The following is a 15,546-nucleotide window of genomic DNA, read 5'->3' as shown; positions in this document are numbered from 1 at the left end:
TCTTGGCTGTTCTGTGTGTCAATAAAGAAAGGACAAAACAATTCTAGGACTTTTTTTATGTTGAACGAATCATACACAAAACATTAAACACCTTTCTCTCTCTCTCTCTCTCTCTCTCTCTCTCTCTGAAAAATCTTGCTGCCGCCTCATCGTTACATGTCCATGAACCATTTCCTTAACTTAGAATACATCCCCCATCAGTAGTAAGAAGTATATAATTATATATACATGTACGCATACTATTACGTCTGTCAAGTAATTGAATCTTGTTCACCACAATTTGACTTATGTCTCTGTAGATTCCCATCCTAATCCTGTTTTAATAAAAAAAAAAGAATAATCATCCCAGATTAAAATAAAGTTCGTGTTTCGAAGTAAGTGAATATTGGTCGAATTATATTCTTATTTTTTTTAAATTTCCGTTATTTGGATATGTCTTTTTAAAAACACGTACTCTTGATTGAGGGGTTAGTTTTACCGTACTTTCTGTACTGTTTGTCTTGTTTACAATCAGTAACTACACATCGTCTGTTCCTGTACTAATATTCTTCATAAATGTAAATAATTGTAAATACATGTATCATACAAAGATGTGCAAAAAGCAATTACTTTTGTAAGTGTATACTTCCAAGTTTATTCGCACTTGATAAGGTTACAAGTATTTTAGAATTAATTATTCAAGAATTTGCATTCGTTTGGGGCCTTTAACCCACGATTACATTTCTAGCCGACGCGGAAACACAAGGTCTGTAACACATGTAAGTATATCGGAGTTCTCCAGGGGACAATTCATTAATATATTATACAGAAAGCTCTTTCTCAGCTTATGGATAAACAATATCATAATCAATACACATTTTAGACTGCCATCAAGAGTAGACGCGTGGGTGGGCCATGCATTTTGAACTGCACGCAAGGCGGGCGTTGAATTTCATTTATAACATACTCTTCTTGGAAAATCATTCACGCACTATTGATAATTGGTGCGCGTGTGTTTTTATTAATCAGGGTGGTATGCAGTGATTTGAGAAGTTTCTCTCTGCCAGATTAATTTCTGAAGTGAAAAAAGAAGAGTTTTAATTTATTTTGGTAAAAATTTGGTATTTTGGTATTTGTCGAGTTGGACGTACGCTTATCGTTCATAGTTAGCATTTTGTTTACTGGAAACTGTATTAAATTTTCATCAGCGATGTATTCATTGCTAATTCCAGTGACAAAAACGAATAATCATTAATTATGTAGATAAGAATAACAAGAGCTGTAAGTTAATTTAATGTGAACAATCATATTCGAGATTTCTAGCGTCTTGAAATGTGCAATACCGGTATGATTTTCTGGTCCTATGCTACAATTAATTATTGGGCATAAAGAAAGAAGTATGTTACAATACAACAACTAATTGTGCCTATCCGTTGAAGCCTAAATTTTTTGCATTCTGATTAAAACCATTCCCCTTCTCCTTAACTCGTTAAAGACCCTAACAAATGTAAAGAGAAGGGGGGGGGGGGGGGGTAATCAGACTGAAATCCTTGATTTTTAACTGATATTATAGCGGAAATTCCATGTTGTAAATTTTGAATTTAGCGGGTGGCAGTAAATACAAAACTGACAATGTGAAAAGTTGACAGAATGTCACAGCTCCTGATATGTTAGGGAGAAAGTCTGCACTATGTGTGGTACATTATTTATACCCTGTAAGACGTAATCATATATTCAGTTAGATTGGCGTAAAAGCCAAGTGCTCTTCCATAAGGAATGTCTACCACATATTTTTATTGTAGGTATAGTTCTAACAGAAAATATGAAGTTTACACATGAGCTTTTGTTTACCCATGCAATTCCTTCCACATATATATACATGCACATGTAGATGTACGTGCACACCACTGCATCTGGAACAAGGTAATGGAGCTTATAAACACTTCAGATTTTTACGAAAAATTGAACATTAAATTTCTTCTTTCTCCATCTTCTTCTAAAGGAAATCAATACAGTCTTAAAAATGGTCATAATTAACCACCGAGCCCTCATCACTCCAAATTTAAACGCTGTTAAAATTGCTGGCGCCTCCCTTTGAGGAAAAGATATGAAAAGTTGGCTCAATTTTAGATTACGATTTATCAGACACATTAAATAAATAGTCACTGTTGTTACAGTGATTTGTTAAAAAAAACTTTTCAAATAATATTAATTTTAATAATCAGTTTTATTGGAATTTGAAACAAAAAAAGAGTCTCATTGTGCCAGAATTACATAATGATGACAGTTGTCCATACAAATGTGTTCCTAATTGTATATGCCAGTACATGTATTTCCCTCTCAGCGCGTTAGCTATATGATAACACTCACACATTTACGCAGAAACAACTAGATACAACAGTATAATAGTAACACAAATAAAAACAGTTCTGTTATTTGCTTTCATTTCTTAACTGCCACAAACAGTATGAGAAATTAAATTTCTTTGAATAAAGTTTGATACGATTAATGTATACGAATTGCATCATCACATTGTATTTATTTCATCCGTACCAATATTCCATGTAATCATAGATATGTGTAGCTCTCTCTCTCTCTCTCTCTCTCTCTCTCTCTCTCTCTCTCTCTCTCTCGTTTTCTCTCTCTCTCTCTCTCTCTCTCTCTCTCCAATATACCACACAGAATAGATAGCAGATATAAGTTCAAATACAGAGCATTTAAAATGGAATTATAAACAATTTACCACCCACATGGCAGTTCAATAGATCACGAAAAAGTAAATACAAAAATGTATAATAATCAGGCGCAGTGCTTTAGTTAAGCATTTGATGTAATGTAATATAGTAATGATGATATTAACATAGCATGATACAGTTGTGACCAACTTTTGCAAACGACAAAGAGATACCACGTGACTTATGACTTATTTCATTATAAAAAGACAAGAATATTGTTTTCGGAAGTCAAATGACTTGCTCTCTTTATTCCCCAATAATTGAAACAATAAAGCTATCAGATTTCTGGCAATATTAAGTTTTATTATATCAAAGATCAAAATCAAACGGACATTTTGGTTTTGAATTTTAAATGCGTTGATTAATATCGTAAAACCGATTGTTATGGTGTCAGATTTCGAAATAAAGCGGTTGGTTTGTATCGAATCTCGTGTAAAAAGTAGCCCTCCAACAACTTTAGGCTGCTGGTTTATTTCTGCTGGAAAAAAATAGTGCTAAATAATGCCAAGTAATTTTCTTCTCTGTTTCACAGAGTTTGCAGCTGATAAAATACATGACGTTTATTCTACATGTTCTACCACGCATTGTAAACAAACAACTTTTTTTTTTCTTTTTTTTTTTCTTTTTTAGATCTGATCAAGTTTTTTTTTTATATTGTTGTTGTTGGAAATGTATGCATGTAAATACATAACGGCGAGTATTTTTTTTTCTAAAGTTGCATTTGCAGACCCTGGATGAGATAGAAATGGTGGAATAAAGAAAAGCAACTGACTCATAGTATATATATGTACATGGAATGATATTCATAATTGAAAGTTCTCATTACCAAGAGAGAATAACAGATGGTAAACCACAAAACAGACATTCACAAACACCAGTAAAACTCGCTATCACACAATTCCAAACATTTCGAATATACCTACCATACCCATATCATTTACATTAGGATTTTTTCAATAAAATGAATGAAATATATAGTTTAATGGTACGGTGCATTTTATAGTGGTTTTCATTGATAAGTGTAAGCAATATTAAAAAAAAATCCAGTGCAATTTTCTTTTACACCACTTTGACACATCTCCGAAAATAAGACACGATTCACTTTCCACGCGTAATGGTATCTTAATTTTGAGGACAGTCCAAAATCATTTCTTTCTTCTTTCCTCTCGTTCAGCTTTCATGTTTAGTTATGCAAACTATGGCTCATTTATAGATTGTAGTAACTGAAACGTAAGTTTTTCTAATCTGGAGAAGGTGTCACTTCCTTTGAAATTGTGTTCTCTGGTTTTGTAGCAAGATCACAAGATGTCTCCGAATCCCTTTAATGCTCGACGTATCAGATGAGAAAAAATCCGATCATTTTATTATCACAGAAAGAGTCGTTAATAGTCCAATCAAATAAAACGTGTTGTTGGGTAGAAACCGAGGCTGTCCGTTACTACCTATAAGAAAAGGGTGAAAAAAATTCAGTAGATGAGTACATTTGCACTAAGATGTTTATGAAACAGTACTTATTTCTGCTCAACAAGATACGCAATTGAAATGTAAAACTTTGAAGAAAACTTTGCATGAATTAAATAAGAATGGATAGCTTTTTAACATGATTTTTTTTTGGGGGAAAAAGGTGTTAACTAATCGTATGCCAAAACGTATTATTATACTTTCATGTTAAATACTGAAATCTGATTGGTTTAGACGCAGTTGATGATCCGTTCTATTACCCTCAGCGTTAGCAACACACTTAGCAAAGGGTAACACAACGAATTGTTACATGCGCGTAAATTATGCGCATACGGTTCGCCGTGGAATTCACGTCAATTCCATATAAAAGTAGTAAAAACATCTATAAAATTAAGACATTCAGTATAATAAAATAAATAGTGCCTGTTTGGGAGGGTAACAGTTGAAATTGACACCCCTCGGAAACCATTGTCAACCTCCGCTTCGCGTCGGTTGACAACGGTTTTCTCGGGGTGTCAATTTCAACTGTTACCCTCCCAAACAGGCACTATTTATATAATGATACTCGTATTACAACGAGATGTACAGTATCTGTGACAATAACTTACTATGAATAGTATAATACATGTACAAGTGGGTCTTTGATAAAGTGGGGTAGGGAAATAGTGTGCGCTTAATCTGTTCTTTTTTTTCTTCAAAATTTACATTTACGATCTTTGTGAGCACATTCATTCCAATTTCGGGTAATTTTGATAAAATTTAATTTAAAAAACAACAACCCAGTTTTATGCTTTGTTGGGAAGTTATTTAAAAACAATCCTTTACATACAAAATGCCAAAGTTTACAGTCCGTTCACCTCAAAATACAAAACAGAAATATATTTTCCTGTAAAGAATGTAATCTGATAAGATGGAAAACGCAGTGTCGAATTCATAAACATTATATGATTTTTGACACAACTAGGAAGTATTGTTATATTAAAATAATAAATGTTTTGTACTTTAAAAAAAAAACCCATGTTTTACATAAGTAAAATAATGAATTTTCCCATTTCATCATTTGTAATTTAGCTTTGCATTTTGACAGAAAAGAAGGAAATCTTCAAATGGCATTAATTATTTAAGTAATCAGACAGAATTGTTTAAAGTTCTTGAATTAAAATGATTTTTTTTAAATGTAAAATTTTGCACATAAACTACAAAAACAAGTGCAATTGCACGTCCTTTAAAGTAACACAGCTCATTTATTTGATGTTTGAATTTTTTATGTAATATAATATTTGGCGCAAAAAATTAAAATACTGATTTCTGTTTTACATCCTTATTTTCTTCCCCTTTCCCTGCACCACTGACCATTTATATCTCTGTTTATTCTGTAAGTTTGTTCCTCCTTTGCAAATATATATTTGCTTTGAGCAAATAAAATAGATTTGAACTTCATTATTATTCGGTATTTATACGCACACGGTCAAAAACACTGCAGAAATATATTTTACAAAGATTCACTGCACAGACAGGTATAAATGTATTCAGATTCTATAAACGTTTTTGAAAAGGAGAGTACAAATTTATAAAATAAAAAAAGGGATAGAAAAGTGAACAAGAGTGAATAAAGCTGAAAAGAAAGTATTGTATCTTTTGCTGGTCACGATGAAATGGGACGATCCAAACCCCGCCCATCAAAACAAAATACAATAGAATTTAAACTTTTAAAATTTCACTCCTGCCAAAACAGAAAATTCCCGTGATTTATTAAAAAATACAAGTGGACAGGAGTAACAAAAAATAAAAAAAAAAACATAAATAAGAAGAACTTAATTAAGCTAACCTTTAGGTTTCTTTTTTGTAGCAAGAGGGGGCCGATCCTCTATTAAAATAAAACAAAACAAACTTATTTGATAAAACTGCGCATACCCGATCAAGAGCTCACAACAGTATGTATATATATATTTACACGTGAAATCTATTTCGTTATTATGCATTTATTTACTTCTTATAAACAACACGAAAAAAAAAATGAAATTCTACAGTAGGCATTAATACTATTGTCTTTTACTACAATGTAATTAACAATTTTTAATTGTCAATAGTCCTGAACTAGACCTAAATAGTGAAAGACAGTATTGCAACCGTACCTTTTTTATTTAAAAAATAAACAAGCATGCAGTTGTCAGTTTGTTCTTGACCTAAACTTAAAACCTGATACGCAATGCCATCTTGTAGTGGGTTTTTTTTAAGACACAAACTATGGACTCACTGCTATGGTATTCCCGTCTGGGTGTGTAGGTCCTGACCGATGGAGTCCAAGTGAAGACGTACACGTGAACGGGCGTGGTGGTGGTGACAGCACTGGGGGTGGAAGGTGATGGCGTAGTTGTTACCAGCTCTGAGAAATAAACAAAAAAAAAACACCAGAATAGCAAAAGTTATACAGTAAAACTACATTTTTGGGGGTTAATCATCAGAGACATAAATAAGAAAAGTTATTCATGTCTCTGATATCATTGCAGATTCATCTAAAGCGCAAAGTTAAAAAGCCCCCCCCCCCCCCCCAAAAAAAAATATCTTAATTTTATAATATCTTTTTTGCCCATGGTTGTAATTAGGTTTTATTCTTTAAAGGGTACTCATTAAACACTCCTCCTTACAAAAATTGATACAAACCTTCAGTTTCTGAAAGACATTCGTCGTTGTTATATAAAATAATAAGTGGGCCAATAAAAACTTTTCTCTGCAACAAATATGAAGGAGGGGGGAATGGTGAAGGGGCTTTTGAATATATACATGTGATCAGTTATTAGCAGCAAATAAAATCAATATATTGTACATTGTTACCATAGAGAAAGAAATCCTTAAAATCTCGACCAAACTCATTCTGCGCCTCGCAGCGGTAAACGCCAAAATCAGGTTTCTGAATGTCAGAGATTTTCATGCTCAGAGTCACCATATTTTTGTAATCTTCATAAAGATCGATTTTAAATTTGTCACTGTTTTGAATAGTAATGCCATCCCTTGTCCAAGCACTGTACATGCTGGGGTTAGACGTCACCTCACAATTTAAAATGGTCTCCTTACCGACCGCCTGACTTAACTTTTTGGTTGGCAAATGTATTTCAGGTGGAACTGTAATGTAAATTTAAAGCAAATTCAATAGGAAAAATATATTTAAGGAATAAGGAATCATTCTTATAGTATTATGATGTGATAAAATACGGCCGGGGGTGATCCCATCTAATAAAGCGCAAAAGGCTTGATGATAGATTTGCTCACCCCGACCGAATAAGATCATCTCATGATATTAAAAGAATGATACCTTATTCCTTATATTACTTACCTACTTATAATTTTCAGCAATTGTACGATTAAATTTTTATAATAGTAATTGATGAAATGTATCGGACTATACATTACAAAATCGATTCGTAGAATTATCATAGACAAAGACACTGGAAAATCTAAATAATTCATCTTAAAATTATTATCATGAACATATATTTCCCGGTAATAGATATCGAGATTATTAATTACTCTATGTTTATTTTGGTTTTGACTTTTGCAACTTTTTTTGAATACATCAGCTATATAACTCGATCAAAAAGAGCCTTGCTGAAAGTTTTTACTTGTGATCATTAGAAACATATCAAGAGACACTCTTTAAAAAAGGACATTGAAATATCATTGTCATGGATACAGAGTATTTCAACAACATTGACAAAGGAGGAAATATAAGAGATCCAAACAAGGTTGTTCAGTCGAAACAATTTCTCCATTCCAGAATAATTGCGCCATTTCTACAAGACTTTGGACTTGGGGTAGTTGTCATACAACAATGTGACGTAAACCTATGGAACGCCTCAACTGCCTTATATAGATAATCTTCATAATATGATGATACTTCAACATTACATGCTGATACTTTAACATTACATGCTGGTACTTTAACATTACATGCTGATACTTCAACATTACATGCTGATACTTTAATATTACATGATGGTACTTTAACATTACGTGCTGATACTTCAACATTACATGCTGATACTTTAACATAACATGATGGTACTTTAACATTACATGCTGATACTTCAACATTACATGATGGTACTTTAACATTACATGCTGATACTTCATTATATGATGGTACTTCACTATGCGGTAGTTCTAAAAATAGGGTTAGGGAAGCGTCGCCTAGGGAACGAAATACGCTTAAACTCAGAACACGTGGATGCCTGTTAAGTTTTTAACACTGGGCTGTTTCTGTGTTTCAGAGATTGATCAGATTGGACTAAGGTCCACTAAAACTAGTTTAGATCGAGATTCTCAACAAATGCTACTATTTGATTAAGTGTTGTCTTTTAAATGGGTCATTTTGAGTTTTAAAGAATGGCTGCATTGTGAGTTCATTGGGGCTCAGCGCATATAAATCAGGGGGTACCAAAAGTCCTTCAGGAAATTTTGGTCTAAAATGTGCATTCAGAACCCAATTTTTTGGCGCTTAGTCAGAGCGAACAGCTATTTTTTTTTTTATAAAAAAAGCACTTAAACAAATACTTCTGTCATTCATGTTAAATGTAGATTGGACTTATGGGGATTAATGGGTTCTTTCTGGAGATCCACGTGAAAGAGTTGGCAATGAAAGCACTGATTTGTTCAACAGTACAGTTACTGCTAAAATCAGATTCAACAGCAATGCAATGCTTTTTCCTTTGCATGATCTTATAAGTTGCATGTGTGGTTGTCGTTTGCCTAAATACATTGCACCAAAACAAATCGTAAGTTTCGACAATATTTTTATTCAGTAGAGATCCTCTCTCATGAGCTGTAGTGTATTGTGTTCTTCTTCAGTTCCAGCTTTTTTTTAAATTTTTTATTTTTGGTTTACACATAAATCAACACACACAAATATTTCAGACATACTTCATACATTTCAAGATTCTACATATTGTAATATCTTATTAATCTAAAGGAAATAGATTATCCGTGTAGTGTGAAAACGTGTTGTCTTGCAAAAAAAAAAAAATAACTGTAGATGAAAAAAATAGCAGTAAATGAAAAGAGAAAAAGGGAAATATAGAAGATTAAAAAAGTACAATAGAAAAGGGGGTACATGTATAAAAATATTTGTTCACAAGTCAATATAATTTAAAAAAAGAGAATAGTTTAAGCAATCACATATGTCATAAAACTTGTTATAATTTCTCACAAATTGTTTGCCAGTGGTTTTCATGATTTGAGTATCTACAGTTTTTCACTAACATATATTTTCAAGCAGAACCCTGTTTTTTATTATTTGTAGTTCCAGCTTTTTGACATGATCCAAACTAGTCTCAGTGGACCTTATTCCTATATGTTCAATCTCTGAAACAGAGAAACAGCCCAATGTTAAAACTTCCCTATTTTTAGAACCACCGCATAGTGAAGATCATCATATAATGAAGTATCAGCATGTAATGTTGAACTATCAGCACGTAATGTTAAAGTACCATCACGTAATGTTAAAGTACCATCACGTAATGTTGAAGTATCAGCATGTAATGTTAAAGTACCATCATGTAATGTTGAAGTATCAGCACGTAATGTTAAAGTACCATCATGTAATGTTGAAATATCAGTATGTAATGTTGAAGTACCATCATGTAATGTTGAAGTATCATCATATTATGAAGATTACCTACATGAGGCAGGTGAGGCGTTCCATATAAACCTGTCTATTTCCCTGTCGGTGACTCTCGTGCTGTGTCTACATAATCTGTGCATGTTTTGCTAGAAAACAGCGCCACTTTAACTTGGTTTTGATGCAAAGGGTAAATAGTTACATCCTACCGGAAGTCCAAGATCTTATCAAAATGACTCCATACTTACACTGCACAGTGACTTTTATATCTCTGCTTACTGGGAGTTTGACGCCATTGTCAGCGACGCACTGGTACACGTCATCACAGTAGCGGCTTATGTTACGTATACGGAGCACCATTCCGTCATGGCCTATCACTAAAAAGGGAGGATTATGTCCTGAGTGCAACAATTTACACTTACAAATTATTCAAGGTATACCGGTAGTACAAAACACCCGTGAAATTAATGATTTGAAATATTTGCTTAAATACAAAAAAAATAAAAAACAAACAATGGCACAATTGTTTAAAAATTTACAAAAATTAAAGGGACTTGGACACGATTTGATCTAAAAATTTTCAAAATTTATTTTTTCAATTTTTATGTCCAGAATTGTTAATATAGATGTTTTCAAAGCTTTGACAAAATTTGAAAGTCAAATATTGAGTTACAAGCAAGTTGCAGAGGTTAGAATTCTTTGTTTTGTAAACAAAACTCGAGTCTTGTTAATGTTTACATAGTTGTTGTATTGGTATAAGTTTCAATCTAATGTTGCTGTTTTTGTGATGAAATTATTTATGAACCCATTGAATCGGTCTATTTTGTTTCCACAAGTTATTTTGATGAAGAAATGGCAATTTCTTTACTTTACAGTATTTGTAAACAAATATAAGACTTGAGCTTTGTTTACATAACAACGACTTCTTACCTCTGTATCTCGCTTGTAACATGACTACTAACATTCAAATTTTGGTGAATCATTCAAAATTCAAAAGTAAACTATTTTATACATAGAAATCAAATATAAAATTTCCATCTGAAATCGTGTCCAGGTCCCTTTAAAATCAATTAAATATTGATGTATTGATAATTTTTAAATGATTATTTCTTAAAAATGACGATGCTATTTTTTTATTAATACATGGATGCATGAGGTGTCTCATTTACTGACGATCAAATAAACCAAAATAAGCAGCATACTTTCTTTATCGTTATAACTGTAGTGCCTTCTGTTTGGTGACTTCTTGTACCATCTGACGGTCGGCGTTGGGACCCCCGTCACGTTACAGACCAGCTGGACCGTGTCACTTTCCCTCACGAACACCTCCTCCTTACTCGAGAGTTCCGGAATAATTTCAGGGGGCTCTATGATATCACATAAGTCATGAATACCTTCGATTCTCCACTTTTTTCCAAATTATCAATGATAATGAAGTTGCTATTTCTGCAGATTTTGAATCGTATGTTTCTTAATAAAAACAATCGATTCCTCGTTAAATGCTGCCTAATAGTAATATTTAAAAAGATTAACAGACATGGTTAAATAAAAAAAATATTCATTCACTGTACATGCTGTAACATTTGCTTTAACAAAACGGCAATTTTGCTAAAGTTTAAAGTCCTATATTTACATTCTACTGTGTTTTTCCATTAAATTCCGTGATGTTTAAACGCCTCTAAATGCAACAGCTATTCACTGCGTATGAATTTACGAGTAATTTACATAAGTAGTTCTCTATGTTATCAGTTAAAAAATGTATTTCATGAATGTTGTCAAATCACCATGTTTTATAATTATTCAACAAAAAAGTTGACTTTATTGTTAAAAGCAACATTTCAAGAGTTATATTTCATGCTCGTCGATCTTATCTCAACAGTCTATGTGAAAACCAGTTTAAACCGGTTTTACAAAACAGCTGTTCTTGCTGTTACTTATTCACTCCCTCCGTGATCTGCACTTTATATCGATTTTTTTAAGTAAACAATTGATTTCCTCAGTAAGGGAATGTAAATATAAGCATTAAATGATTTATTTTTGACGTCGTCGTGTCAATAACTGCCGTCAGGTGAGCAGACAAATTATCATAACGCGCTAACGCGCGTTATTCAATTTGTCTGCTCACCTGACGGCAGTTATTGACACGACGACGTCAAAAATAAGAAATAAGTCATTCAATGCTACAATATCTTGCAAAACGAGTTAACCTTTTAAAATAAGGTCAGACGCGACCTATCTTCCACTCCCCCCCCCCCATTTTTTTTTTACTATTTCCACAATGTGAGGAATTCCACTAAGTGATTCCGTTATTATATTTTCGTGTTTTATGATACTATTTTTTTTTTAAATATAAAGTGTTCAAATGAAAATATATACCATGATTTTATTTATAAGCAGTCAAATGCATTTTGCATGTAATATAAAGAAAATTTTTAAAAACATGTATTCTAGCTCCAAAACTAGCCAAGTAACGTACCCTGAATTTATGGAAATTAACAGGTTTACATGTTAATAAATAAGGAATAATATATCAGTGAAAATTATTAAATGAGGAACTCTTGTGTGCCCTTAAGAAATGAATTTAATTTCTACCTATGTTTTACGATATAACATAACTTGGTGCAGTTTACGCTTTATAAACTGCGTTGCAGCTAAAAAAAAAAAATCGTAAATTGTCCATAGTTACGCTATACTCGTATAACGAAGTAAAAATTAAATTCATTCTTTATAATTTAATTTTCTGCAACTTAAAAAAACACACAGAACCGGAGCATGTTTGTAGATGTTGCCCATCTGTAAAGGAATTGGTGGGAACAGTGAATGAGGTAATGTTGCAGCGTTTCCTTACCGTGGACTGTAAGAATGACGTATTTGATTTTGACTGGTACGGTGTTGACCTGACACATGTACTTCCCGGCATCGGAGAGTTCCACCCCGTGTATATATAGGTTCCAGTCCCCGATATCAGGTCTCTCTATTGTGATCCTCTCGTCTGCAATGATTCTTCTCGCCTCCAAGGTGAGTGTTTTTGTTCTGTGATCTAACCACATCACCTGCAAATAATGTTATTTTTACTCGCAGAATTTTCTTTCACAAGATTTTTGACAATTTACTGCCAATAAAGTTAATGCCGTTTCTCGTTATGAAAGGCCAAGGATGACCCGGAATACAAAATACTTTTATGCATATGACTGAGACACAGAAACAATTAACTAAATGCAACACAATCAAGCTAAATTAAGAATAAATACCTTGGTCGATGCAATATTTAACGCGATTTTTCATTTATATACAAAAAATGTAGTTTTCTTTTTACATTTTAACATTTTAATGTATGAAATATTTAAAAAAAAACAAACCGGGATGACAGTTTAGAAAATAAACGACATTTATTCCTGGGATGATAATGCTAGACTTTACTGCTGACCTGCATCATTTTAAAAGGACTTCTAAAAAGCATTCACTTTATTGTAAGACCGTTGTCATAATCTCTGAGGTATTGTACAAGCTGCAGTGTTACCACTCGGACGGAGGTGCTAAGAGGATACAAGAACAAACTCGACAAGCAACCCCCTCATGGAAAAGGTTGTCACTGCAGGTCCCCTACATGCAGATGAATTGACATTCCAAAAGATTTATAACCGTTTTAAAGCGAATGTCTAGCGAACGCAAAAGCATAATAGCTATTTCTCTCCTCTGTGCAGTTTGCAATAGACCCCTTTTTCAATAATGCACGATAAACACTAATTTATCTCTAATTGTAAATAACACAACATAAAAAAATGAGAGAGTCATTCGGTCGTTTCTAGATTTTTGTGGGTATTTTTTTTTTATAATTTAAAGGAGGGTTTGTTCTAAATGAATTAAGAATTAATATAGAATCCCGATTCCAGTTTCGCTGGCATGAACTGGAATAAATTTTCAAAGCGAATTATCAGCACAGTGATGCTCGGTTTACGAGTCTAATTTAAATGGGTTTTCATCAGACGAGCTTTGTATTTGGTAGGGAGGAGAATGTGTCATGAAATATTAATAACACATATTACAGAACAACAAAAGTTATGCCCCTGGGAAATATTTCATCTTTTATGGTCGACTTCAATTACATTGGCGCGGATTACAGTGCAACTGAGACTAGCTAAAACTATGATACGATAATGTTTCTTGAAGGCTTAATCGTACTCGTCACGGAAATAGAACGCTAAGGAAACATGTAGGACCAGGAATGCGTCTTTTATTATTATATGATTTTACGAACTGTGGCATTCTTTTCATTTTCAAACATTATTTGTCCATAAAATCTACCCAAATAACACGAAAATTATTATGATTTGCAGGGGTTAATTTTCGCGAATTTTGCTGATCTCACTCACAAAATAACATTCTACGAATAAACATCAACAACGAAATATAGATGTTTTTTTCCAATTTACATTGCAGCGAACCCCCAAACATTCATCTCCAAAAATATCTAAAGAATTGACCATCCACGAAAATTGGTCACCTCGAATTTTAGATAATTTTACAGTATACTCATTTGTCAAAAGAAAACTTTTTTGTGGTTTTATCTCATGACTTGAACATGCACGATCTGTTGGTCAGTAGACTTAGTCTGATTTCTAAGAAACAAATGCTAATTCATGTAAAATTCAAAATGAGTACACCTGAGAAAATTCGAGTTAGATAAAGACGGAGATGAAAAACCTTGCTTTTGCATTTAAAAATTATGAGATAATAACAGTTTTTGTTTTGTGTACTATTCCAGCTATGCCATTTTTGTATGGTTTGCACCACCACTGTAGGGAATGAAAAAAAATATAATATTTGAAAGTGAGCACAATCTTTTTAGCCTGGTATTTGAATTGATATTTTAATCCAAAAAAAAAAAACAATAATAGAAAAGGTGTATTACCTATAATGCATTTATCATCATAGACACTAGTGTTTGACTTCGGGAATCAATATAATAAAAAAAATCTCAACAATATATATTTTTAGCTTGAACATTTGCGTACGAATAATGTTTTTTTCCAAAAGATTTAATGATATGCACTTTAGAAGTGTAAAACATAATCGGCCTTAGAAAAGGAAATTAAGCATTCCATCGATGAAATTATTGAAGCTGAATCTTTTTATATATATATAAAAAAAATACAGTTTGACTTTTGCATTGAGAGAGTCCGGTGTTAATTTTTCTGCTCATGCAGATGTCGTTTGAAGATCAAATTAACCTTCTGATTGGCATGAATACGGCATTTACTCACTAAGACATACAACAAATACAGGTAATTGCTATACAGATCGTCAGACTGACAAATGCCATCAATCTTTATTTCAATCGTACATTAAAACTGCATATTCCTACATCTCTTCCACAACGATCATCTGGGATCAAGTTTCCGATGAGAATTCCAGCACATATAAGCGCCCTGTATTCTCCTTGAAAAATTCTATGAACAACGCGATGAAAGGAAAACAAAAACAATTATAAGATTACATAATGAATTAAAATATATATATAAATAACTAGCCTAGCTAAACCACGTTTGGAGCTTATATACTTCCCAAGAAAATTGGTTTTCATTTAGCTCCATAAATCAGTAAGCTGCCCAACATTCAATTATCATGGAAACTTATCGCGTTTCCAACTTTAAACCACATAGTTTACAACACATAGAATTAAGTTTTCTTTTTTATTACAGAATCATTATGTTAGACCGTAGGCCCGAGTATTCTCTTACATATAAGGCTAAGTAA

The 15,546-nt window shown here is 32.8% G+C and overlaps 1 protein-coding gene across 4 annotated transcripts in view; it reads right to left on the bottom strand.

Moving 5' to 3' along the window:
• Window positions 1–2,187: 2,187 nt before the first annotated feature.
• LOC128177911 (lachesin-like) overlaps window positions 2,188–15,546 on the bottom strand; it is a 35,115-nt gene continuing 21,756 nt past the window's right edge. For 3 of the 4 annotated variants that reach the window (XM_052844832.1, XM_052844833.1, XM_052844831.1), the window contains exons 3-9: window positions 12,638–12,842; window positions 10,992–11,156; window positions 10,038–10,166; window positions 7,011–7,298; window positions 6,433–6,561; window positions 6,004–6,042; window positions 2,188–4,156 (exon numbers count right to left, since the gene is read on the bottom strand). In XM_052844832.1, the coding sequence (XP_052700792.1) occupies window positions 4,071–4,156; window positions 6,004–6,042; window positions 6,433–6,561; window positions 7,011–7,298; window positions 10,038–10,166; window positions 10,992–11,156; window positions 12,638–12,842 (1,041 nt within the window). In that variant the 3' untranslated portion in view covers window positions 2,188–4,070. The remainder of the gene's footprint in view (window positions 4,157–6,003; window positions 6,043–6,432; window positions 6,562–7,010; window positions 7,299–10,037; window positions 10,167–10,991; window positions 11,157–12,637; window positions 12,843–15,546) is intronic. The other variant, XM_052844834.1, reaches the window with a different exon arrangement.

The sequence above is a fragment of the Crassostrea angulata genome, chromosome 3, assembly GCF_025612915.1.
Source record: "Crassostrea angulata isolate pt1a10 chromosome 3, ASM2561291v2, whole genome shotgun sequence".
Lineage (NCBI taxonomy): Eukaryota > Metazoa > Mollusca > Bivalvia > Ostreida > Ostreidae > Magallana > Magallana angulata.
Note: the sequence above shows the minus strand (reverse complement) of the source record. Positions and strands in the feature narration are given on the sequence as shown.